The sequence below is a fragment of the Vulpes lagopus genome, chromosome 12, assembly GCF_018345385.1.
Source record: "Vulpes lagopus strain Blue_001 chromosome 12, ASM1834538v1, whole genome shotgun sequence".
Lineage (NCBI taxonomy): Eukaryota > Metazoa > Chordata > Mammalia > Carnivora > Canidae > Vulpes > Vulpes lagopus.
The window spans coordinates 54,261,842-54,287,080 of NC_054835.1; the positions used below are offsets into that span (position 1 = coordinate 54,261,842).

Consider the following 25,239-nt stretch of genomic DNA (forward strand, 5'->3'; position numbering starts at 1 on the left):
TGGGCCTTGTGGTCTTGGGGCTGTGATGGAGGGGGAAGGGTGCAGGCCTGTGCCGCTTGGGGTGCTCCCGGCACTGGAAATGCCGCTTGGAGGGCTCCCGGCACTGGAAATGCCTGTGGGATCTGTGACACAGCTGGGATGGGTAGGATGGGGCATGGGTCCTGTGGGGCTCGCCCGTCACCATCCCCAGAGGCTTTGCTCCCTCGGTGCCCTTCACTTTCTGACCAGCTCTAGGAATAGAATCTAAAGATACTGAACAAGGAAGCAACCGGCACGAAGAAAAGCAGAAGTGGAAGCCTTGGAGACTTGGCCCTCCTCCTCCTCGAAGCCGCCCCGAAGCCGCCTGGCTCTGCTGCAGGTGACTTCTGTGCCACAGAGATGGTCTGGCACGGCGGGGTTGCATGGCTGCCTTGGGCTCTGCTGCTTCTCTGGGTCCCAGGTGAGGGGCTGGGGAGGCAGCTGAGGTGGGTGGGTGGGGAGGCCGTGAGGGGCACGGCTGCAGGGGAGGCAGGCGGTCCCCCAGACCTCAGAGCGGGGTGCGCTCTGTCCAGCACAGACGTGGACGGATGGAAGGGCTGCACCCTGGAGGGGCCAGACGAGGCCCAGGTCATCCACCTGACCTTCCATGGGCCACAGTGGGTGCCCCGATGGGCTTTGTGGGAAGTTTCAGATGAATTAGTACAGGAAGAAGGAGGAGAGGGCAGGTGGCAGCAGAGTGGGTAGGAGAGGGCCCCAGAGGCCACTGAGGGGAGGGACCCGTGTCTTGTGCAGGGAGGGCTGGGGACTGGCAGGAGCAGGCTGTGATGGGAGGGGCCGGGCCTGAGGGCCAGGGTCAGGGTCTCCCCAAGGCAGGGAGGTGGGACAGAGCAGAGGAGAAGGTGGTGGGAGCGAAGGGGAGGGCAGAGAAGCCACGGGGAGGGAAGAGATGAAGGACTTCTTCTTCTTCTTCTTCTTCTTCTTCTTCTTCTTCTTCTTCTTCTTCTTCTTCTTCTTCTTCTTCTTCTTCTTCTTCTTTTGGTAAAGATTTTATTTATTGATTCATGAGAGACACACAGAGAGAGGCAGGGACACAGGCCGACGGAGACGCAGGCTCCTTGCAGGGAGCCCGATGCGGGACTCGATCCCAGGACCCTGAGATCACGCCCTGAGACAAAGGCAGACGCTCAACCCCTGAGCCACCCGGGCGTCCCGGGATTTAGGGCTTCTCCAGGGAGCAGGGGCTTCCTGTTTCTGGGGATCTGGCCTCTGAGCCTCCCAGGTGCTCTCCGCACACCGGCGGGCCAGCCTTGGCAGGTCTGTCCCTGGGGTACTTAAATTCCTTTTGGTTGTTTCGATTATAAATTGCACATTTTCTTCGACTCTGTTTGCTGACTAGTTGTCCACGGGTAAGCTATTGCTCTTGTGTATTAATTTGGAGGCGGTCACCCCAGCACAGCTAGTCTGTTCCTTACCCATTCCAGGGTGTCCTTGTGTTTTCCTGGGGTCCGCCTACATGGGAGTTTGTCATTCCTTCTGGATATCCGTCTGTCTCGTTTGTTTCTCTCATTGGCCACAGGCTGGCACAGCCAGAATGATGCCCACAACGGAGGTGGCAAAGCCATCCCTGCTTTGTCCCTGATGAGGGCAGGTGTCCAGTGTTTCCCATTAAGTGTAAAGAAGGCATCCACTTGTGCCTCTTTGCAAGACTTTTTTTGTTTTGTTGTTTGTTTCTTTTTAAAGATTTTATTTATTTATTCATGAGAATAATCCCACTGGTAGGCGTCCCTACAAGATGTTTTTTAAAATGGTAGCAATGGGTGTTGGATCCTTTCACACTATCTATGCAGATGATTATTTTTTCTTCTTTTTATTTTATTTCTTATTTTGGTTTTTCTTCTTTGATCTATTAAGGTGATGAATTCTATTAAGAAATTCAGGGGGCAGCCCGGGTAGCTCAGTGAGTTAGCACCACCTTCAGCCCAGGGCGTGATCCTGGAGACCTGGGATCGAGTCCCACGTCAGGCTCCCTGCATGGAGCCTGCCTCTCCCTCGCCTGTGTCTCTGCCTCTCTCTCTCTCTCTCTCTCTCTCTCTCTGTGTGTGTGTGTGTGTGTGTGTGTGTGTGTGTCTCATGAGTAAATAAATAAAATCTTTTAAAAAAAAAAAGAATTCAGGGACGCCTGGGTGGAGATCGAGGCACCTCTGCCCCTCTCTCTCTCTTTCTCTCTTTCTGTGTCTCTCATGAATAAATAAATAAAATCTTAAAAAAAAAAAAAAGAAATTCAGCTGCATCTTAGTCTCAATATATCATGCTGTCTTCATGAAAAGAATTAGGGAGGTTTTCCTGCTTCTATATTCTCTATAAATGTGCAAATGAAGTTGAAATTATTTGTTCCTTGAAGGTTTGAGAGAACTAACTTACAAAACTGTCCAGGTTTTATTCTTTTTGTTTTTTGAAAGACAGAGGTTTTTTTTGTTTTTGTTTTCGTTTTTGTTTTTGTTTTTGTTTTTTTGCATTTCCCCTCAGCTTTATTGAGGTATAAATAAAAACTGTGGATATTTATGGTGTACAATATGATTTTTTCTTTTTTTAAAAAATATTTTTATTTATGTATTCATGAGAGACACAGAGAGAGAGAGAGAGAGGCAGAGACACAGGCAGGGGGAGAAGCAGGCTCCATGCAGGGAGCTCAACGTGGGACTCGATCCCGGACCCCAGGATCACGCCCTGGGCCGAAGGCAGACGCTCAACTGCTGAGCTACCCAGGCGTCCCCCCTGTGATGTTTTGATATATGCTGCACCTCACACATCACCAGGAAAAGTCTCCTTGATAATATGCATCTTCACTTGATAATATATATCTTCACAAAAAAATATATATATTCCAGGCCAATATTGGTAATTTATATTTTCCTAAATATAGAAAAATCATTGGTTTCATCTAAGTTTACAGACTTATTGGTAGAGGCTTTCCAATAACCCTGGTTATTCTTCTTATACATTGTGTATGTGTTTCTCCTGTTTTTCTTGATTTGGCTACCGCTAGAATGTTTGTCTCTCCCATTCGAAAAATCAGTTTTCCAATGTATATGCTAATTCCACTGTTTTCTGTTCCCTAACTCCCTAATTTCTTTTTTTAAATATATATATTTTTATTGAAGTTCGATTTGCCAATATAGAGTATCACACCCAGTGCTCATCCCATCAAGTGCCCCCTCAGTGCCCGTCACCCAGTCACCCCACCCCCCTGCCCGCCTCCCCTTCCACCACCCCTTTTTCGTTTCCCAGACCTAGCTCCCTAATTTCTGTTCCGACCTTATTCTTTCTTCCCAGGTAGGGGGTACATGATGTGTTCCTCTCCCGACTTCCTGAGTTGGAGGGTTCTCTTGTTCATCTGGGCTTTACTGGGGTTTATTGAGATGAGACCTCATGACCCTGAGCAGCCAGAAAGGAGGCTGGGGTCTGGAGGAAGGTGCTGCTGTGATAAAAGAAATTTTGGGGGTGACAGAAGAGGAAGGGGAGGTTCTGGATGGGGGTGGCTGATGCGAGATGGGGCAACTTTGGTGGGGTGACCCCAGGGTGCCCCTGACCCAGGCCAATCTGCTGAGGGGCCACACTCGGCTGTGTTTTCCAGGCTGTTCGTCTCTGCGTGGCCCCAACTCCGTGTCAGGCACAGTGGGGGGATCCCTGAGCGTGCGGTGTCAGTACAAGGAGGAATTCAGAGACCGTGACAAATACTGGTGCAAAAGCCCATGTGTGTGGACGAAGATCGTGGAGACCTCAGAGTCACAGAGAGAAGTCACTAAAGGCCACGTGTCCATCAGGGACCATCCTGCAAACCTCACCTTCACAGTGACCTTGAAGAGCCTCACAGAAGGTGATGCAGGAACATACAAGTGTGGGATCAATGTACCGTGGCTTGATCCCACCTTCCCCGTTGTGGTGTCTGTGAACCCAGGTGAGCTGCGCACACACACCTGCCCCCTAGTACCAGTACCTGGGCTGCCTGAAGGGTCTCAGGTTGGAATGGCTACTACGAGTTTGTGCATGTGTGTGTATGTGTGTGTGTGTGTGTCTGTGTAGGAGGAGGAGACAGAGAGTCAGGGAGGCTTCCTGGAAGAGCTGGCCCTTTGGCTTAATCTTGAGAAGGGGCTGTCAAGAAGGCAAGGTGTACAAAGACGAGAGGGAGAGCGCTGGTGCCAGCCCTGCGGACACCCAGAGCCGCGCTGCAGGCAGGTGGGAGCTGAGTGGAGAGGCAGGTGGCACCAGGCGGTGAAGGTGCTGGGTGCAGCATCCAGCCAGGATGGTCGGATTTGCAGGTTAGACAGAGGTCTCAGGCAGGCGGCTTGTGGCTGTGGCCAGAGGGAGATGAAGCTGGAGTGCAGGGGTGACCAAGGGGCTCTCCCGAGGTCCTGACCCTCCTCCGCAGGATGGAATCAGGACTGTTGAGCGCAAGCAGTGCAGTGCCCATGTCCCTTCTGGAAATGCTCACTTGGCTCAGGAGGGCCCTGGGGAGACTTTGCCCCCGGGATCCTCCATCCTGCCCCTGCCCTGAGTGAGCATCTTGTGTGAAATCAAACCAAAAATGTATTGGCAAGTAGTGAGTGGGAGAGTCCGAGAGAGCTATCCGGGCTCTGATTTGTGTTTCCACGCCAGCAACAATGTCTACCTCATCTGCCAGCATCACTGTAACTCAGATCTCGACAATCACAGCTGAAATGAAGACCAAGTCGTACTGGTCCTCCTCATCCACTGCCCGGACCACCATAGGAGCCACCCACAGTGCAAGCAGCCAGGAGGAATTACAGCCAAGTCACAGCCTGGGGTAAGGTGACCTGTCCCCTGTCCCCAGTCCTGGAGCTGGGCTCTCTCCTCAGGAGTTGCTCAGGGCCAGGGAGAAGCCGAGATGGCAATGGAAGGTAAAGGGACTTCTAATAAGGGCTGATGATCCTACCAGGCAGGTGCTAAATGTCCTACATGCATGTTCTCATCTCACTAGAACTTTGACATTACCAGCCTCATGCTCCAGAGGAGGAGACAGGGGCTCAGAGAGGTTAAGCGGCTTGCCGGGTCCCGTAGTTAGGAGAGGCAGGCTGGTCTTCAGCCCAGGCTATATGGTGCAGAGTCTTGGGTTCTTCCTCCAAACTTCTGATTCTTGATCTTTTGAAGCACAAACCCCCAGGAGAATCCCACAATGCTTAAAGACTCTCTCTCCAGAAAAACTCGTGCAGTTGTAAACCATTTCTGAGGTTCCCAGACTCCTTTTCCCGGCATCACCTTGTGCACTGTGATTCAGCTCTGGCACTGATTCATCTCTGTGGCACTGACCACATGGAGTTAGCAAAGGTCCCGAAGGCTGGGGGCTCAGCCCCATAAGACTGCCTGGCTTTGGATTCCAGAGCACTTTGGGGATCCCCTGGCCATCACATTTCTGGCCAACTGGCTATGAATTTGGAGGTTTCCATGAACCCCTTGGGTTTGATGATTGGCTCGATAGCTCACAGAATACAAGAGAGCACTGTACTTACAAATATGCTTTTATCATAAAGGATAAATAAGGACCAGTACCAGACAATGAAGAGACATAGAGGGTAAGGTCTAGAAGGTCGAACCTGAGCACAGAGCTTCCCTGGTGACTCCCGGGGAGTTGGGGCACGACACCCACCTTGGGCATTGATGTGCTCACCAGCCAGGAAGCTCCTCCAAGTTTTGGTGCCTAGAATTCTTGCTGGGGCTCCATTACACAGGTGTGATTGGTTGAATCATTGGCCACGTGATTGAACTCAGTCCCCAGCCCCTGTGGATCTGCTCCCTGAATTTCAGGTTTCTATAATCGTGGGGTTGGTTCTTCTGGTGCCCAGCCCCAATCCTGGCTCACCTCATCTCTTAGCATAAACTCAAGTGTCATGCAAGGGGTCCTTGAATTACAAAGGCGTGCCTACTATTAGGGAATTCCCAGGGATTTAGAGCCTCATCTCCAGGAGCCAGGGCAAAGCCTATTCAGATTATTTATTTATTTATTTATTTATTTATTTATTATTTTATTTATTTATTCATGAGAGACACACAGAGAGAGGCAGAGACACAGGCAGAGAGAGAAGCAGGCTCCACGCAGGGAGCCCGATGTGGGGCTTGATCCCAGGACTCCTGGGATCACGCCCTGGGCCGAAGGCAGACACTCAACTGCTGAGCCACCCAGGCGTCCCCAGATTTTTTTTTTTTTTAAGTAATCTCCACACCCAACATGCGGCTCAAATTCAAGACACTGAAATCAAGTGTCTCGTGCTCTACCAACTGAGCCAGCCAGGCGTCCCATTCAGACTCCTTATTATATGACACCCTGAAGCCCTTCCATGGGCCTCCTGTTAACCCAAGCAACAATCTTAACATTAGGTAAGGCCTGAACACACCACTTCCAGAGCTGACTGCAGATGCACACGCAGGGGCAGAGCTAGGTTTTGTGTGGCTTGGAGCCTGGGCAATTTGGTATGTGTGGGGGAGGTGCATCTTAAGAGAAAGACTAGAACATGATGAATGCAAACTAGACGTATAAGAAGGACCTGGCAAGTGGGGGACCCAAAGTCAGCTTCCCACCTGCTGCAGTTTGTTCACGTGTGAAACAGCAGAGCTGCGGGACGCGTGGGTGGTGCAGTCAGTTAAGTGTCCGACTCTTGAGTTTTAGCTCAAGTCATGATCTCGGGGTTGTGGCACTGCAAACGTGAGCCCCGTGTCCGGCTCTGCAAAGGGTCTGCTTGAGATTCTCTCTCAGCCCCTCCCTCTACTCATGCAGGCACACACTTGCATGCTTTTTGTCTCAAATAAAAAAGTCTTAAAAAAAAAGAGAAATGATAGAGCTACAAGGTGATCTTTTGGTAGCGGTGTTTGTAGTTGCAAGAGACTGTGGGAAATGCCAATTAAGAGGGAAGAATGGAATGAATTATAGCGTGTCTCTGTCGTGGAATACTATGCAAGCTGTGGGAAGGAGTGGGGGTTCTCTTTATGCACAGACATGGAGAGATGTCCACAAGGTATTGCTAAGTAAAAAAAAATATATATAGTGCTGTATTATGCCTCCTTTGTGTGAAAGAAGGGGGAAAGTAATGTACATTTAGATCTTCTTGTATCTGAATAATGAGCCTCTGGAAGGTTCTTTTTTTTTTTAAGATTTTATTTATTTATTCATGAGAGACACACAGAAAGAGGCAGAGACAGAGGCAGAGGGAGAAGCAGGCTCCTTGCAGGGAGCCCGATGTGGGACTCGATCCCAGGACCCAGGGGTCACACCCTGAGCTGAAGGCAGACACTCAACCACTGAGCCACCCAGGGGTCCCTGGAAGGTTCTTAAGTACACTGCACATGTGTACAAAGGAGACTATACTATTTTTTTTTTGAAATGTGACCTTATCTATCTATTGCAAATAAACGGGGGGACTACAAAATCCCCGCCTGCTCGACACAGCCCTGTGTCCCCCTCTAGGCTCCAAGTACTCCTCTCCTTGTTGGCACTTCTGCTGCTTCTGCTGGGGGGAAGCTCGCTGCTGGCCTGGAGGATGATTCGCAGACACAGACGGGTCAAAGGTGAGTTAGCTCCCTGCCAGGTGCAGGGTGGGCGGGCACACTCTCTCATTTTCGAGGCTCTGTGTCCTTGTTCCCCAGAATGGGCATCAAATGTGTACCCTCAGACCGCACACCCTGGGTGACCCCAGAGGCCAGACCCCAGAGGAAGTGTCCCTGCTATGGTGGATGCAGGCTGTGGGAGGCGGCTCCCTGGAGGATTGTCTGTGAAGCCATCACCCTCTTCTGTTTAGAACCTCCCACACCTTCACAAGTCCAGGTCTCTCCACAACCGGTCCTGCCCACCCCCTGCCCCACACTCTGGAAGGCAGCTGTGCCCGACTTCCTACAACTTGGTAGCAGCTATGACATCAGTCTCTCCTGCATTTGCTCTGGGCCCCTGGAGCACCTTCTCTGCTGCCTTTTGCTGGCTCAGTCCTGGTGGGCCTCCAAGGCCCTCAGACTTCTTTTCCTCTGGCTCCTTCCCCTGGCTCCCCAAATGTAACTGGGGGCCCCTCCTGGCTGCACCTCTGTACATGCACCATCATGCTCCTTTCACCACCGATTCTCCCCACCTGCTTCCTTGCCGGTCTCCCCACCAGCCTTTGCTACTCCTCATGGTCAGGGGCCATAACTTGAAAAACCACAGAGTCAGTGTTTGTTAGCCTATCTTTACTATCTCCAGCTACAAGGGCACCCCAGAAGCTTTGGGCATCCTGGTGCCCACTTGCTCTCCTCTGGGCTCAGATTAAAAGAGAGAACACATGGGACACCCGGGTGGCTCAGGGGTTAGAGCGTCTGTCTGCCTTCAGCTCAGGGTGTGATCCCGGGTTCCTGGGATCGAGTTCCACGTCGGGCTCCCTGCATGGAGTCTGCTTCTCCCTCTGCCTGTGTCTCTGCCTCTCTCCATGTCTGTCATGATTAAATAAATAAAATCTTAAAAAGAATGAGAGAGAGAGAGAGAGAACACTTGTGATGCACCCAGCATTCTGTCTGGCGCTCAATAAATAAGCACTCAATAAACTCAAAGGGGGGATCCCTGGGTGGCGCAGTGGTTTGGCGCTTGCCTTTGGCCCGGGGCGCGATCCTGGAGACCCGGGATCGAATCCCACATCGGGCTCCCGGTGCATGGAGCCTGCTTCTCCCTCTGCCTGTGTCTCTGCCTCTCTCTCTCTCTCTCTCTCTGTGACTATCATAGATAAATAAAAATTAAAAAAAATAAAAATAAAAAAAAAAATAAACTCAAAGGGCTCATGAAATAAAGCAAGGCACAGAAAGAAACAGATGTGACCGTCTTGTTGCTGGCTGGGGGCCCAGCTGTCACCCAAAGGAGCGCAGATTTCTTTCCCAGATGGCATGTGAGCCTTACATTTCCTTCTCGACTCTAAAACGCCTTGACTCCATGACTCAGGGGCATCTGTGGTGCGTGCAGCGCAGACGCAGTGCTCCGGGGGCCTGGCTGAGCTAAGGGCCGGGGAGGCGCCCCCTCCGCCCCACACCCCTCCCCACCGTGGAGGCCTGTAGACGCACAGTCAGCCCTAGCAAGTGTGGGCCTGAAGCAGGGAAGGAAAACCACTTCCTCTTCCCCGGCTGCTTGTCCCACATCACTTCCGAGTGCCCTCTCCTGACTCGGACCCATGCGTGGTGACCTCCCACGGAGACTTTCTCAGCCCTGATTGCCTCAGACCTGTGGGTTCTAGCCCTCTCTGCCCTTTCACCCAGAGAGCCTCCTTCTACAAAAGGGACATAGGATGGTTGTAGAACATTCAAAACATAAGTAAAAGCACAAAGAAGGAAAACATCCCCCATAATGAATAAGGAAGGAAACATCCATAATAAATAAGAAATGCAGGGAAAACCAGCCACTGACGTTTGAGGTGTGTCCTTCCAGCTGCCTTTCTTTCTTTCTTTCTTTCTTTCTTTCTTTCTTTCTTTCTTTCTTTCTTTCTTTCTTTCTTTCTTTCTTTCTTCTTTCTTTCTTTCTTCTTTCTTTCTTTTCTTTCTTTTTCCCCTTAAAATAAGTTTATTTAAGTACAAAGTGAGTTGAAGAAAAATAGAAGCACCTTGGGTTTTTTTTAATTAAATTATTTGAGAGAGCGCAAGTGTGCACGCATGTGGAGGAGGGCAGAGGGGAGGGACTCCTCAAGCAGACTCCCCAGATGATGCACCGAGCCCGACCTGGGGGGGGGGGGGGGGAAATCCCATGACCCTGAGACCCTGACCTGAGCCAAAATAGAGTCAGATGCATTCAACGGATGGAGCCACCCAGGGGCCCCCTCAGATGTTTTTCAGTGTTTATTTATGCAGATACGATTTCTCCCTTTTGGTTTGCTTCAGACCACAATCTCTCTTTTACAGCTTTTTTTTTTTAATAAATTTTTATTTATTTATGATAGTCAGAGAGAGAGAGAGAGGCACAGAGACACAGGCAGAGGGAGAAGCAGGCTCCATGCACCGGGAGCCCGACGTGGGATTCGATCCCGGGTCTCCAGGATCGCGCCCTGGGCCAAAGGCAGGCGCCAAACCGCTGCACCACCCAGGGATCCCCAGCTTTTTTTTTTTTTTTTCCATTTAACCTATTATCATTTCTGTTGCTGCTGTGAAATGTTCTCTTACTGCAAAGTTTAACAGTATGTGTGTGTGTGTGTGTGCGTGGGGAGGGAATTACACCTGGCTTCACTGCTCCTCTGGAACAGGAGAAAAGGCTTCTGTTCAAGTATCTTGACTCTCGGCCCCATCCCTGCAAGTCTCAGCCCCTGTCCCCTCATGGTCCCTGCCCCTCTTCCACAGCCTGCCGCCTGCCCTGTCACACCTGCTGGCGGTTGCTTCACCTCACCTTGCTGTCCTGAGCACCTGCTGTGATGCCAGGCTCTGCGGGGCTCTAGGGGACATGGGTGTGACCAGGGGAGACGGGCCTCCACCTCCCGTGTGCTTCCTGTCCAGCTGGCTACTGTCCAGCTGGTTCACTGCCACGTTCCCTCCCAAGAGAGGTCCCCCCGTCTCTTCCCCACCAGCCTTATCCCTCCGTGGCGCCAGGTGGCCGGTCCCTAACACTTCCCAGGAGTGCGTCCCCTGAGGGTCCATGTGTCTCACCTTCGACTTTGGGGCTCTCGGAGGGTCGGGCAGTGTCTCCCCCTCGTGCACGGAGTGAGGTGGGCTCTGGGGGTGGCCTGGCCATGCAGCTATACCAAAGGCGTTCTGGCTCTGTGCGCACCCCCACGGCCCACCAGCTCCTGGGTCCCTGGGTGGCAGGGCCAGGGATGTGCAGAGCCTGACCCTGGGGCAGGACTCCTGCAGAGCCACGCTGCAAGTGCCAGAAGCCTGAGGCTGTGTGCCCTGAGCCGTGACCCCCTTGGAGTCACGGGACCCTCCTGTGTGTGAGGGACAGCACTGCCCGCCCCCCAGGCCAGGGAGTACAACAGATGACCCCTGTGACCTCTCCTGGTTTGCTGCAGTTCTGTGTCTCCCAAAGGACATATAGAACTTTTTTTTTAATTAGAAAAAAATTTTTTACATTTATTTATTCATGAGAGACACAGAGAGAGAGAGAGAGAGGCAGAGACACAGGCAGAGGGAGAAAGAGGCTTCCTGTGGGGACCCCAATGTAGACTCGATCCCAGGACCCCGGGATCACGCCCTGAACCAAAGGCTGATGCTCAGCCGCTGAGCCACCCAAGCATCCCTAAAAAAATTTTAGGGCTTCCTAAAACACAAACCTATCCCCAACATTTCTGACTCCATACATCTGGGGTAGGGCCTTTGGTTCTGCTTTTTTTGTTTATTGTGGTAAAAAGCACCTACCATGAAATTTGCCATCTTAACCATTCTTAAGCTTACAGTTTGGTGATGTTAAGCATTTTCATGTTTTTGTGAAAGAGATCTCCAGAACTGTTTCATCCTGCCAACAGGTGTCCCTAAACAGATGTCCTTTTCCTGTCTTCTCTCACCTGGGAACATTCTTCGAGTGACTGTTTTGAGAACTAGCTTCGTTTGGCCACTTTCCCCAAGCCGGTGCCTTCCCGCTGGTTCATTTCTTCACACCTCCACTCACTCATTCATTCGTCTTTTCCCTCTTCAACCAATTCACTCTTTCCCAAAGCCTTGAACTCCTCCCCTGTGGCAGACCCCAAGTGGCAGGTTCCCAGGGCCAACGTCTCTAGGGAAATTATTCCTCCTGATGGCTCGTAAGGATTCCCCATTCCTGCCTTGTTCTGGGATTCAAACTGCCAACTCTTCTCTTGTCTCTTTAGCTGGTGAGAATTCAGAGCCACTCCGGACCCCTGGTCAGGTAAGACGGGCTGGGGGTGTGCCGAGGTGGCTGGAGCTTCAACAATCCCACTGGCCAGTGGAGGGCTGAGTGCATCATCGATGGATAGAGTGGGGTGCTCACCCAGAGTAGAGAGAATGATCCCCGGAAGATCTGGTCTTTGGGTCCTCTCTGGAGCTCTGGCCATAGAAAGTGGAATGAGGGAGAGTCCTTCGATGCTGACGTGGGGGGGGGGGCATTCAAATACTGCCCAGAGAAGACCAGAGCGGGGGAAGGGGGAGGCAGGCGGGGAGGCTGGGGCACCCAGAGGATCAAGGGAGTAGGGGAGATGTCCGCACACAGGCAAGAACAGAGGCTCCTCTGGGCTGGACCGTGGAGGGGCTCCGTGGACCCCCATCAAGACCCCCCTCTCTTGCCCACCCAGGCTACTCAGCAAGGGGAGCTCTGCTATGCGAATCTGGAGCTGCCAACGTGGCCACTTCGGGCAGACCCTGTGCAACCGAGGCAGGTGGAGGTGGAATATAGCACAGTGGTGAGTACCAGGGCCTGGCTCCCACATGGGGATCCTGGGCTCTGCTAGAGGCACCACCCTGGGGTGGCAGGGGGCAGAGAGGGAAATGACGGGCTGGCGTGGTGATCTTGTGCCCCCTCCAGCACAGGGCCACACAGAAGGTGTTGATCCTGCCAGAGCTTGGTGTCATTGTAGCTGGGGTGGGAGTGGGGTGGCCACTGGGGTGGCCAGTGATGCTCAATAGTCAGTAAAGCATTGCATTTATTAAGCACCCACTGTATACCACGTGTAAGTGTTAACGCCTGAGATTTCCCACTGTTTTGGTACCATCGTCTCTTGGGTATCAACTCTGCTTTTCAGATTTTTAATCAATGACCCCCTGTAGGTCAACCCTTAGGCATCGTGACTATAAAGCAGAAAATGGAAGAGGCTCCCCTCCCACCCCCACCCCGGGGTCAGGACCCACCTGCTAGTGAAAGAGTTCAGGGAGAGTTTCGGGGGCTAGTTGTTGGCTAAGATGAAGGGGAGATATGCGGCAGACATGTGGCCCTGAGACCAGTAACATCCTTGTTTTTCTAACTTGGTGATTAATGATCTCAGAGCAGATCCCAGGTACCACCCCCCAGCCCCATGCCTGGGTCTGATGCCTGGGACTTTGTGCTGTGTTTTCACAGGTAGGGTGAAGCAGGGGTGTGGGAGGGACAGTAGGAGAGGATGCATCCCCATTTGCACTGTGAAGATCCCCCCACATCCCCCTCGGGTGGCCCCCATCTCCATCCTGAGCTGGGGGCCCATGCCTCCCCCATCTTTCCCTGAATCTTCCATCTCTCTCTCTCAGCAGAAGGCTTCCAGGGAAGAACCCTACTACTCATCTGTGGTGTTTGACTTCCAGAGTGAGGCTTCTAAGGCCAACAGGATTCGCTCCCAGAGGACCCTGGAGCAGGAGACACAGTACAGCGTGATCAAGAACACATAAGTCTGTGTCACCAGCCCCACCATCTGGAGGTCTCTGTGGGCCACAGAAGCCCAGGGACAGCCCCCATAGCCCTCACCCACATCCCACTCAGCCTGCTCCCCTGGACAGTCATCAACAAGGCAGCTGGGCGCCATCAGCCTGGCTGGAATAGGATTCCAGTGGGGTCCTGCAAGGAACCCTCCATCCCACCAGTTCTTGTCACATCCTTCCTCTCTTCTCTGCTTCCTTCCAGCTGTGTGTGGAGAGTGGGAGCTCAGTCCCATGTGGCTCTGAGAAAAGACGTGGCTCCCATAGGATAGTATCTCCAAATACCTTTATAAATCACAGCTCCATGGAAGTGCCTGGGATCACTGCGGCATGGGGACAACTGGCGGAGAGCTCGGGAGAATACAAAGGCCCTGAAGATGGAGTCTCCCTTGTCTCATGGACAAGGATCCTGAAGCACAGAGAGAGCAGAGTCTTGTCCATACCTCCAGACCCAGTGGCACATTTCTCTAGACTCTTAATCTTATTTTTAATGTTAAGACATATCAAGACAGTTTGAAATATCTTGAGAGAAGAAAAAAGTTATTTAAGCCATGCTTGCTATGTGTCTGCAATCCTGTATTAAAGAAAACTCCTCCCTTTTGAAGGCTGAATAGTATCCCATTGTGAGGATATATCACCCTATGCTTATCCTTTCATCCATCGATGGACACTTGGTTGGTTTTCATGTTTTAACGATTGTGAATATGTTGCTATAAACATGGTATTTAACTATCTCTTTGAAACCCTGCTTTCCATTCTTTTTAGGTATATACACAGAAGTAGAGCTGCTGAATCATTAGATAAATCTATTTTTAAGCTTTTGGGGAACTGTCATCCTTTTTTCTACAACAGCTACATCATTTTACATTCCCACCAGCAGGCCACAAGGGTTCCAATTTCCCCACATCCTCTCCAACACTTGTTTTTCTGTTTCTTTGTTTGTTTGTTTGTTTGTTTGTTTGTTTTGATAGTAGCCACCCTAATGGATGTGAGGTGGTAGCTCATTGTAATTTTGATTGGCATTCCCCAGCGAGCATCTTTTCCTGTGCTTTTTTTGTGTGTGTGTCTTTTTTTGAAACATATTTATTCAAGTCCTTTGTCTAGTTTTTAAAAAATGTGTATTTTAAAAATTAAATTAAATTAATTAACATACTGTATTATTAGTTTCAGAGGTAGCGATCACTGATTCTTTGGTCTTACATAATACCCAGTGCTCATTAAATCACATGACTTTGTTCAGTTTTGAAATGAGTTTTTTTGTTGTTGAATTTTGGTTGTCCATATATTCTGGATATTAAGCCCTTATCAGATACATAATTTGAAATTATTTTCTCTCATTCTGTAGATTGCCTTTTTACTCTGTTGATAGCATTTTTGATGCACAAAACTTTAATTTTCTTGCTGTCTCATTTGTCAATTTTTTCTTTTGTTGCTTCTGATCTTTGGGTCAGATCCAAAAAATCATTGCTGAATTCAATGTTGTGAAGCTTTTGACCTATGTTTACTTCTAAGAGTTTTATAAATTATGTCCTATATTTAAGCCTTTGATCCATTTTGAGTTTGTTTTTGTATATGCTGTTAGATAAGAGACCAATTTAATTCTTTTGCATGTGGACATCCAGTTTTTCTAGCAGTGTTTATTGAAGCAATGTCCTTTCCCCCGTTGAATGGCCTTGACCTCCTTGTTGAAAATAATTTGGCCACACATATGAGGGTTAATTTCTGGATTCTATTTTACTCCATTGGTCTCTATGCTTGACTTCATGTCAGCATAACTGTCTTTTTTTTTTTTTAAGATTTATTTATTTATTTTAGAGAGAGAGAGCGCGTGTGTGCAGGGGGGATGGGCAGAAGGAGAGAGAGAGAGAGAAAGAGAATCTCAAGCAGACTTCTCACTGAGTGTGGAGCCTGACACAGGGCTCTATCCTAGGACCCTGAGATCATGACCTGAGGGGAAACCAAGAGTCCAACCAGGTGCCCCAGAATCACTGTCTTTTAATTACTATGGTTTTGTAGTTAAATTTTGGAACCAGAAATGTGGGTCCTCTTTTTTTTTCCCCAGTTCTTCTTCAAGATTGTTTTTCCTATTCCATGAGGTCCTATAAGATTCTGTATAAATTTTAGGATGGGTTTTTCTATATCTACAAAAAATGTCATTGGGATTTTGATAAGGATTGTATTGAATCTGTAGATCACTTTTAGTAGTATTGACATCCTTTTAAAAAGATTTTATTTATTTATTTAACAGAATGAGAGAGAGAGAGAGAGCATCAGAATGCAGAGGAAGAGGGAGAAGCAGTCTTCCTACTGAGTAGAGAGCCCAACACAGGGCTCAGTCCCAGGACCTTGGGATCATGACCTCAGCCAAAGGCAGACCCTAATTGACTGATCCATTAAGACACCCCCGTATTAACGTCTTAAGTTTTGACATCTTAACAATATTAAACTTTCCAATCCATGAACATGGAATATCTTTTCATTTATTTGTGTCTTTTTTAATTTCTTGTTTTGTAGTTTTGTAGTTTCATAGTTTTCATGGTACAAGTCTTCTACTTTCTTGGTTTAATTAATTCCTAAGTATTTTACTCTTTTTGATTTTACTGTCAGCGGAACTGCTTTCATAATTTCTAGATTGTTCATTGTTAATGTGTAGAAATGCAACTGATTTTTGTGTGTTGGCTTTGTATCTTGTTACTTTGCTGAATTCATTCATTAGTTCTAACTTTTTTTTCTCTTTTGGTGGAAGCTTGAGGGAAGAGCATATCATCATCAAACAGAGATAATTTTACCTCTTTCTATTCTATTTGGATGCCTTTTATTTTTCTTGCCTAATTGCTCTGCCAGAACTTTCAGTTCTAAGCTGAATAGAAGAAGCACAAGTGGGTATCCTTGCCTTGTTCCTGACCTTAGGGGAAAAGCCGTTAGACTTTCACAATTGAGTATGATGTGGACTTTTCATACATGTTTTTTTATTATGTTGAAGTAGTTTGTTTCTATTCCTAGCTTGTTAGTATTTTTGATCATGAAAGAGTGTTGGATTTTGCCAAATGCTTTCCTGCATCAATTGAAATGATCATTTTTTCCTTCTTCATTCTATTCATGTAGTGTGTTACATTGATCAGCTTTTCCATTGAAACATTTTTGCATCCCCGAAATAAATCCCACTTGGTCATGGTGTGTAATCCTTTTAACATTTTGCTGAATTCAGTTTATTAGTATTTTGTTGAAGATTTTTTTGTATCGATGTTCATAAGGGATATTGGACTATAGTATTTTTTTTTCTTTCAGTGTTTTGGCTGGATTTGGTATCAGGATGATACTGATCTCATACAAGGAGTCTGGAAATGATGCTTCTTTTTCTGGGTTTTGGAAGAGTGTAGGAAGGATTGGTATTCATTCTCCTTTAAATATTTGGTAGAATTAGCCTGGGAAGCCATCTGGTTCTAGGCTTATCTCATCAGGATATTTTCAGTTACTAAGTCACGTTCCTTATTTTGTTATTAGTCTGTTCAGATTTTCTCTTCTTCTTCTTCTTCTTCTTCTTCTTCTTCTTCTTCTTCAGAGAGAGAGAGCGCGCGCATGCAAGTAGGGGGAGGGATCCAGTGAGAGAGAAAGAGAGAATCTCAAGCCAACTCTCTGCTGAGGGCAGAGTCCACTGTGGGGCTCAGTCTCACAATCCTGAGATCATGACTTGAGCTGAAATCAAGAGTTGGACGCTTAACTGGCTGAACCAACCAGGTGCCCCAAGACTTTCTTTTTTTTCTTTTAAGATTTTATTTATTTATCCCTGAGAGACAGAGAGAGAGAGAAAGAGAGAGAGAGAGAGAGAGGCAGAGACACAGGCAGAGGGAGAAGCAGGCTCCATGAAGGGAGCCCAACGTGGGACTCGATCCTGGGTCTCCAGGATCATGCCCTGGGCTGAAGGTGGCGCTAAACCGCTGAGCCACCTGGGCTGCCCCACAACTTTCTTTTTCTTGACTCAGTTTTGCTAGAGTCTAGGAATTTACCCATTTCACCTAGGTTACCTATTTAGTTGATGTATAGCTGTTCATAACAGTCTCTTGTAAATCTGTTCCTATGGAGTCAGCAGCCATGCTCTCACTTTCAATTCCAATTCTGGTAATTTCAGTTTTCTTTCTGTGTGTTTTTTGTTTTTTGTTTTTTTTGTTTTTGTTTTTTGTTTTTTTTTGGTCTATCTAGGCAAAATTTTGTCAGTTTTGTTGATTTTCTTTGAAGAAACAGGTTTTGATTTCATTAGTTTTCTGGGTAACCCCCCTCCATTCTCTATCTTGTTTATCTTTGCTCTAATCTTCATTGTTTCCTTCCTTCTACTAGCTTTTGGGTTGTTTTGTTCTTTCTTTCTTTTTTTTTTCTTTTTTCTTTTTTTTAGTTTCCTAAATTATAAAGTTAGGTTTTTAATTTGAGATCGTTCCCATTTTTTAACATAAGCCTTTATAGCCATAAATTTCTCTGTTGGCACTGCTTTTTCTCCATCTCATGTTTAGTATGTTGCATTTTTGTTGTCATTTGTGTACAAGTACTTCTAATGACTTCTTTGTTTTTTTTTTAATTAAAGATTTTTATTTATTTATTCATGAGAGACAGAGAGAGAGAGAGAGGCAGAGACACAGGCAGAGGGAGAAGCAGGCTCCATGCAGGGAGCCTGACGTGGAACTCTATCCTGGTTCTCCAGGATCAGGCCCTGGACTGAAGGTGGCGCTAAACCGCTGAGCCACCAGGCTGCCCCTAATGCCTTCTTTGATTCGCTGGTTGTGTAAGAGGGTGTTGTTCAGTTCCTACAGATTTGTGAATTTTCGGGGTTTACTTCTGTATTGATATATTTCTGTTATTGACTTATAACCTCATCCCATAATGGAGAAAATACTTTGTATGATATCTATTTTAAGAATCTACTGAGATGTAGTCTATGGCCTCACATATGGTTGATCCTAGAAAATGTGCCACGTGCACTGTAGAATGTGTGTGCTGTTGTTGGGTAGAGCGTTGGGTGCGTTATCTGTTAGATCCTACTGATTTACTGTGTTGTTGAAGTCCTCCATTTCCTCATTTATCTCCTGTCATATTGTCTCATATTATCTCAATAATATCCATTATTGAGAGTGGGCTATTGAGGTCTTCAACTATCATCACAGAACTATCTGTTTCTTCCTTCAGTTATGTCAATTTTTGCTTCATACATTTCAACAGTCTGTTGTTAGGTGCATAAATATGTATAATTGTTAAATCTTCTTGCTGTAACTTCCTATCCAACTTTATGCTGTATGAGAAATAAACCTGAACATGATTTAAAAGAGAGGGCTATGGTAGAAGATAGGATCTAAGACCTAAGGGGGTATTTGAAGGACTTTTCTTCAAATTCAGTAGATTTTAAATCTTTATTTAATTTCCACCAATTAGGAAGAAATCCTCTGTAAAATGCAAAGTTCTAGGGTATAAGTAAGTGTAACTGATGCTAGCTGCTGTAACAACCACAACCATCCAACAAAATTGGATGGAGTGACAGTAGGAGCTAGATCAAGAGGGTATTTCTGTCATAGTCACACACTGTCCCCACCCCCCGGCCCCATGAAGGCATGGTATGGGATAAATTTCCCAGTGTAGACCACCTGTTGTGGTGGCTACCCCTTCGGAGTCCTTAATATCACTTCCTGATAGTGGGTCTCAGGACCATTCCAATTTTCCAGAGAAAGTCTAATGGCACAAAGGGGTGTGCTGGTTCTTCTTTTTTTTCCCCTGAAGTCTTTTCACCCTAATCTACACAAATTTGTCCAGCTCCCTTTCAGGAAGTTCTGCATACCAAAGGACTTTGGGAAAAACAATCTCGGTCAAGCCAGATTTCTTTAAAAGTTATTTTATAGTCTTCCAGGGCCCCTGTGGATGTGCATCTTCTAATCACATCATGAAGAGTAGCAACCTGGTGAATTTTCCCTGAACAAAGATTCATTCTAGGGCGATTTGTCAGGAAATGCCACGACCAAGATTTTATTTGATTCTATATTTTAAATTTTATTTATTAGAAATTAGGCAATGTATTACATGATTCAGAACTCAAAAATTTACAGGGGTTCTCTGTAAAAATTTCAGAATGGACAATGAAAATCAGTGTTGCTATTATTCTTATCCTCAGTCAACTAGAAATAATGTTAATATTTTTTATGTTTCTTCCTTAAGATATTTAAAAATAGCATACATCTATACAACATATATCTCTATTCTTTGTACCTTCCTATCTACATAGCTATCATCTATTTATCAATCATTGATTGACATATGACATGTATATATATATACACACATATATATGATACACACACACAAATATATATATATCCCTCTTCAGTTTCTCATTTGTAAATGGGAAATAAGCCTATAATTAAAAAAAGCCTAAATTCTCCCTATGTTGGTGGTAAGGATACAATGATATAGCAGGGTGCTTGCTTAGATCACATGATACAGTAACAATAAAAGGCAGTTGATATAAAATCCTGCCCCTGCCCACTGAGAGTCTACAATCCCCTCCCCTGTTGCCTTTACTCCACAGTCCTCTGAGTCAAACCATCACGCCCTACACTGACCTCTGCTAATCCCTCTTACATTCAAGCAACTGATGCTGAAGATGCTGAAGGATCAGAGCGTTAACCTGGAAAGAGGAATCCGTGAATTTAGAATCATTTCTCAGGGATCCCTGGGTGGCGCAGCGGTTTAGCGCCTGCCTTTGGCCCACGGTGTGATCCTGGAGACCCAGGATTGAATCCTATGTCGGGCTCCCGGTGCATGGAGCCTGCTTCTCCCTCTGCCTATGTCTTTGCCTCTCTCTCTCTCTCTCTCGTGTGACTATCATAAAAAAAAAAAGTTTAGAATCATTTCTCCTGTGGGAATGGAGGGGTTGTGGTTAGGGGAAGTCTTTCTTCTACTAGGGACCTGTCCACTGCCCTTTTCCCATACAACACAACTCACACACACACACACACACACACACACACACACACGTACGCACATGTGCACCCGTGTACATAAAACAAAATTTAAAAAAATACTTTGTGGAGAGAAAATACTTTTAAAATGCTGCCCAATGCATTTCTGTTGTCCCTGGTTGTTCTAATCCGTTCCACTAGGCCTACTGCTTTCATCGCCTCAGGGACGGCATGGCATAGCAGAAAGCAGAGGAGAAAGGTTGCTTGCCTCTGTAGTTCCGAAAGCTTCAAGGCTTTGCTGGAAGAAGAGGAATGTGCACAGACCAGGAATTTTGAGTGAACAGTGAGGAGCAAGAGAACGCTTTCCAGCCTCGGGCCAGGAAAGGATGGCCCGGACAGGGAGGGGGGAGAAGGAGGGTGGTGACCCGGTGTGGGGCTGGGCTACAACTCAGAGTTGCCCAGAGAACCCCCACAAAGATCTGCTTTGGATATACTGGGGTAAATAAAATATATTATTAAAATCATTTTCTTTCTTTCTTTCTTTCTTTCTTTCTTTCTTTCTTTCTTTCTTTCTTCTTCTTTCTTCTCTTTTTTTATCTTTCTGGGAATGGGCGACCTGAAATTTATTCATATAGTGGAAACAGATGACTTTCTTTATTTTACAGAAGAACCACTGGCCTGAGTTACCTGAAATGACAAATCCCAATCAGAGAGGTAATAGAAAGTCTGAATCTTACATCCAGGACTCCTGGATCTTGGTGTTTTAAAAACCTTTATTTTGTAACCATTTCAAACTTACAGAAAAAATGTGAAAACAATACCAAAAAGTCCTGATCATCTATTTTATCCTTTACCCAAATTCACCTATTCTTTTTAAACATTTCTTTTTTTTTAAATTTTTTTAAATTTTTATTTATTTATGATAGTCACAGAGAGAGAGAGAGAGAGAGAGAGAGAGAGAGAGAGAGGCAGAGACACAGGCAGAGGGAGAAGCAGGCTCCATGCACCGGGAGCCTGATGTGGGATTCGATCCAGGGTCTCCAGGATCGCGCCCTGGGCCAAAGGCAAGCGCCAAACCACTGCGCCACCCAGGGATCCCCACCTATTTTTTTTAAAAAAGATTTTATTTATTTATGATGGGGGAGAGAGAGAGCACAAGCAGGGGAGCAGCGGAGGGAGACTGAGAGGGAGAGGAAGAGGGAGACGCTGACTTTCCGCTGAGCAGGGAGCGCAAGGCTGCATGTGGGGGCTTCATCCCAGGAAGGCAGGATCATGATCTGAGCCAAAGGCAGCCACTTAACTGACTGAGCCACCTAGGCACTCCTCCCCACCTTTTTAAAGATTTTATTTCAGATTCACTTATTTTTTTGAAAGATTTTATTTATTTATTCATGAGAGGCACAGAGAGACAGAGAGACAGAGACACAGGCAGAGGGAGAAACAGGCTCCATGCAGGGAGCCTGTTGTGGGACTTGATCCCGGGACTCCAGGATCAGGCCCTAGGCCAAAGGCAGGCAGGCACTAAACTGCTGAGCCACCCAGGGATCCCAGATTCACTTATTTTTAAAAACATTTACAGGCCTGGGGCACCTGGATGGCTCAGTCGTTTAAGTGGCTGCCTTTGGCTCAGGTTCTCAGGTCCTGGGATCAAGCCCCAGTCTGGCTCCCTGCACAGCAGAGAATCTTCTCTCTCTGCCTCTGCCACCCCTTGCCGCTCCCGCCCAGCTCTTGCAAATTTAAAAAAAATTAAAATCTCAACACATTTGCCACATTTGTTTCCTTAATCTTTATAACCATATTTTTATATGTTTATCTGTATAAATATAATTTTTTTCTCAGAATCTTCTGTGAGTGGGTTGTTTACATGACTTCACTGGAGCAAGCCTGGGACACCCAGGTGCTGTCCTGCTGTGTGTCCAGTGGTACAGGATGGTGTCCTCCCCCAGTTATGCCTTGCCTTGTTTTACAGTTCAGATTCCCCAGTACAGAGTGTCAACGTGATAAATATTTGCAGGATTAAAAAATGTTAGTTTAGGGGTGCAGGGGTGGCTCAGTCCATTAAGCATCTGCCTGTGGTTCAGGTCATGATCCTGGGGTCCTGGAATCGAGCCCTGTGTCGGGATCTCTGCTCAGGGACTCTGCCTGCCACTCCCCCAGTTTGTGCTCACTCTCTCTCTCTCTGTGAGATAAATAAAATATTTTTTTAAAAAGTTAGTTTAAGCATCAGTATATTTACAGCTGCACCAAGGAGGTGGAAGGTATTTCTAAATACTTGCACCTGAGTCCTTTTGAAAGCTGACCCAGGGCCTTATCAAGGTCTAGAAAATTATTTCAAGCCTATGTTGGTTTGTTTTTAAAACTTATAGCCCAGCAAGTCTGCTCTTTGGGTAAATCCCTTGATGTGGCTCAGCCTTGGAGTCAGAGGGATTGGACAACCGTGTGTCTCCACCCAATGGCCACATCTGGAATCACACATCCTGGATTTCAAGCTCCGCCACGTATCTGCTCTGTTGGCAGGCCAATGCGGAAAGAATTCTGTATTTCCCAAGTCAATGCAGGGGAGAAGGGAAAGGGCCCAAAATAGGGAAGGGAGAGGAAGACTCCTGCTTGGCTTGGCAGTTCCCCTACAGGCACCCCTTGGGTGTCACTGTACTGAAAATTCCATTCCTTGCAGCTTCTTCTCAGTTCCCAGGTTTTCCCCACCATGACTTCAGCATATCAGAGGGAAGGACGGTCACCCCACCTGTAGTTGGTGTGGTGCATTTGGTGTCAGACGGAACAGGTGTTAAATCTGTCCTTACTAGCTCCAGGGGCTGGGGCTGGCATTCAAGGCCATTGATTCTGTTGGCTCATCCATAACCAAGAGTGGCCTAGTGCCCCTCCAGTGATTTTCTCCTTCACCAGGCTCAGAAGCAAGCTCTTTGTAAAGGCTCTTACCACCCCCCAACCCCCATCCTCTGTGCTGTTTTGTTGCCTCTGAGACTCTTTCTAAATACCCTTTAACCAGGCTTCTCATGGCTGAGAGTTCTATGTTGCCAGTTCTTTGATTTATTGCTGGCAAATCCCCAGCAATGTTGAATTTGACCCTTTGATTTTCCTTTGCCTTACATGTAAATCTGGGCCACGTAGGGCAAATGAACTCACAATACATCCTAACACCCAAGCCAAGGGCAGATCCTGGGTTCTGTGTGTCTGGGAAGGAAAATGGAAATGGGAATGGCGGTGTCTACTTTCAGGATTGCTGAGAGAGTCCTAGCTGCACCGAGTAGAGGTCTTGAACCAAAACCTGTTTGTTCTCCAGATGTATAAATTTCTCCCTCCCTCCCTCCCTCTCTCCCTTCTATCCTTTCTTCTTTCCCTCCTTCCTTCTATCCTTCCTTCCTCTCTATAGTAATTGTTAAGCAAGTCTATAAGACTCTGTGAGTTTTGTTTTAATAAATTGTAAGAGGGAGCACGACTAGTTCTCTTCTGCCAGTAGAACCCAGCAGGCATATTAGTTGATTGCAGAGTGATGGGGTGACTGGGTCAGCCTCAGCTGCCTTATACAAGCTGCAAAAGCCAGTGTTTTATAGTAACATTAGAACAAATCATAGGGAGGGGCACGCCTAGGTGGCTCAGTTGGCTGAGTGTCCAACTGTTGGTTTCAGCTTAGGTCATGATCTCAGGTTGTGAGATTGAGTCCTGTGTTGGGCTCCATGCTCAGGGGAGGGAAGAAGACTCTAATGAGTTGGTTTGGGATTCTCTCCCTCTCCCTCTATCCTACCCTCTGCTTGTACTCTCTTTCTCTTTCTAAAAAATAAATAATTAAAATCTTAAAAAAGAAAAAATTGTAAAGATGGTGGTCAAGTACCAATCAGACACATTTACTGTTTAATAAGTAAAGCATGAAGTTGGCATCTATTATTCAATGTATGTAAGCAGGTGAAATGGGGAGGAGGGTGAACAGAGGGATGATGGATTCAAACAGGACGAAGGGAGCTTGGGTTGACAAGAATCTGTGATCACCTGACACTCAGTGAATTGAATTCAAGATCAAAGTCACCTGTAGAATGTCAATTGGTCCGGTTGCTCATATGTCCACAGAAGCAGAACCATCCTCACAGTGTGGGATTGATCTGAGCATTTCACATGTCGGTCACCAACAGGGTCAAACATGTCCTTCACTTGTCAGATTTCCAACCTCATGAGCTGCCACCTAATCAAAAGGATATGAAGTCAGGAGAGAGATCTGTGTAAAAATTTCCACAAGTGTCAAGAAAAGAGTTTTGGGACAGTAAAGTCCATCTCTACTCATGTCACAAATGAAATTGAAACTGCTTCATCCTCACTAGGACCACAGTGGGTCACTCAGAAAAACCTTGCAGAGAGAGAGAGAGCAAAAGCAAAAGCAAAGGCAGGAGGAAGAGCAAGTGAGTTATGGTTGTGTGTTGGAGGCACAGGGGGCTTCATGATGAGACAGATGACAACCCCGTAATAAAGCATCCATGTCAGCTGGTACTTTTTAAAAAAATATTTTATTTAATTCCTGAGAGACACAGAAAAAGAGGCAGAGACATAGGCAGTGGGAGAAGCAGGCTCCTTGCCAGGAGCTCGATGCAGGACTCGATCCTAGGACCCTGGGATCATGACCTGAGCCAAAGGCAGACATTCAACCATTGAGCTACCCAAGTGCCCTTCAGCTGGTACTTTCACCTATGCCTCCTCATTTAACATTTCATTATGAAAAACTGTCTGTCTTTTTATTTGGCAAACATATGCAACTGTATACAAACTGTTGTTTTGGATCTTCTCAGTTGATCCCCATTCTGATTTTTTTCTGAAATTATGAGTTAGCAACCTTCAGGCATCTGAATCAGAGGTATCCAAATTGGGCAGGCCCAACTAACCACATGCTAACTGTCAGAAAACAGGTACCAGGAGGAGGAGTTGTAGGAGGAAATCATTCATTCATGTTTTCATTCATTCATTCATCCACGACCACATATGTATA

The 25,239-nt window shown here is 46.9% G+C and overlaps 1 protein-coding gene across 4 annotated transcripts; it reads left to right on the top strand.

The window, feature by feature from the left end:
* The first annotated feature begins 35 nt into the window (after positions 1 to 35).
* Positions 36 to 15,755, top strand: CD300A (CD300a molecule). Of its 4 annotated transcripts, XR_005982996.1 has the most exons (8): positions 36 to 439; positions 3,614 to 3,937; positions 4,636 to 4,804; positions 7,457 to 7,557; positions 11,784 to 11,821; positions 12,225 to 12,332; positions 13,150 to 13,988; positions 15,563 to 15,755. XR_005982996.1 is itself a non-coding variant. In XM_041724091.1 (7 exons), the coding sequence occupies exons 1-7, from the start codon at positions 379 to 381 to the stop codon at positions 13,285 to 13,287; spliced, it is 936 nt and encodes a 311-aa protein (XP_041580025.1). In that variant the 5' UTR covers positions 36 to 378; the 3' UTR covers positions 13,288 to 14,659. The 4 variants fall into 4 exon arrangements, 3 of the variants coding, with proteins under 3 accessions (XP_041580025.1, XP_041580026.1, XP_041580024.1); XM_041724091.1 differs by lacking the exon at positions 15,563 to 15,755 and having other exon boundaries at positions 13,153 to 14,659; XM_041724092.1 differs by lacking the exon at positions 15,563 to 15,755 and having other exon boundaries at positions 4,693 to 4,804; positions 13,150 to 14,659.
* The last annotated feature ends 9,484 nt before the right edge of the window (positions 15,756 to 25,239 follow it).

Excerpts from the sequence above, each read along its gene's own strand:
- CD300A (XM_041724090.1), top strand. The coding sequence starts at position 379 with ATGGTCTGGCACGGCGGGGTTGCATGGCTGCCTTGGGCTCTGCTGCTT. Across the intron at positions 3,938-4,635 it reads TGTGGTGTCTGTGAACCCAG|CAACAATGTCTACCTCATCT; the intron begins GTGAGCTGCGCA and ends TTTCCACGCCAG. Across the intron at positions 11,822-12,224 it reads CACTCCGGACCCCTGGTCAG|GCTACTCAGCAAGGGGAGCT; the intron begins GTAAGACGGGCT and ends TTGCCCACCCAG.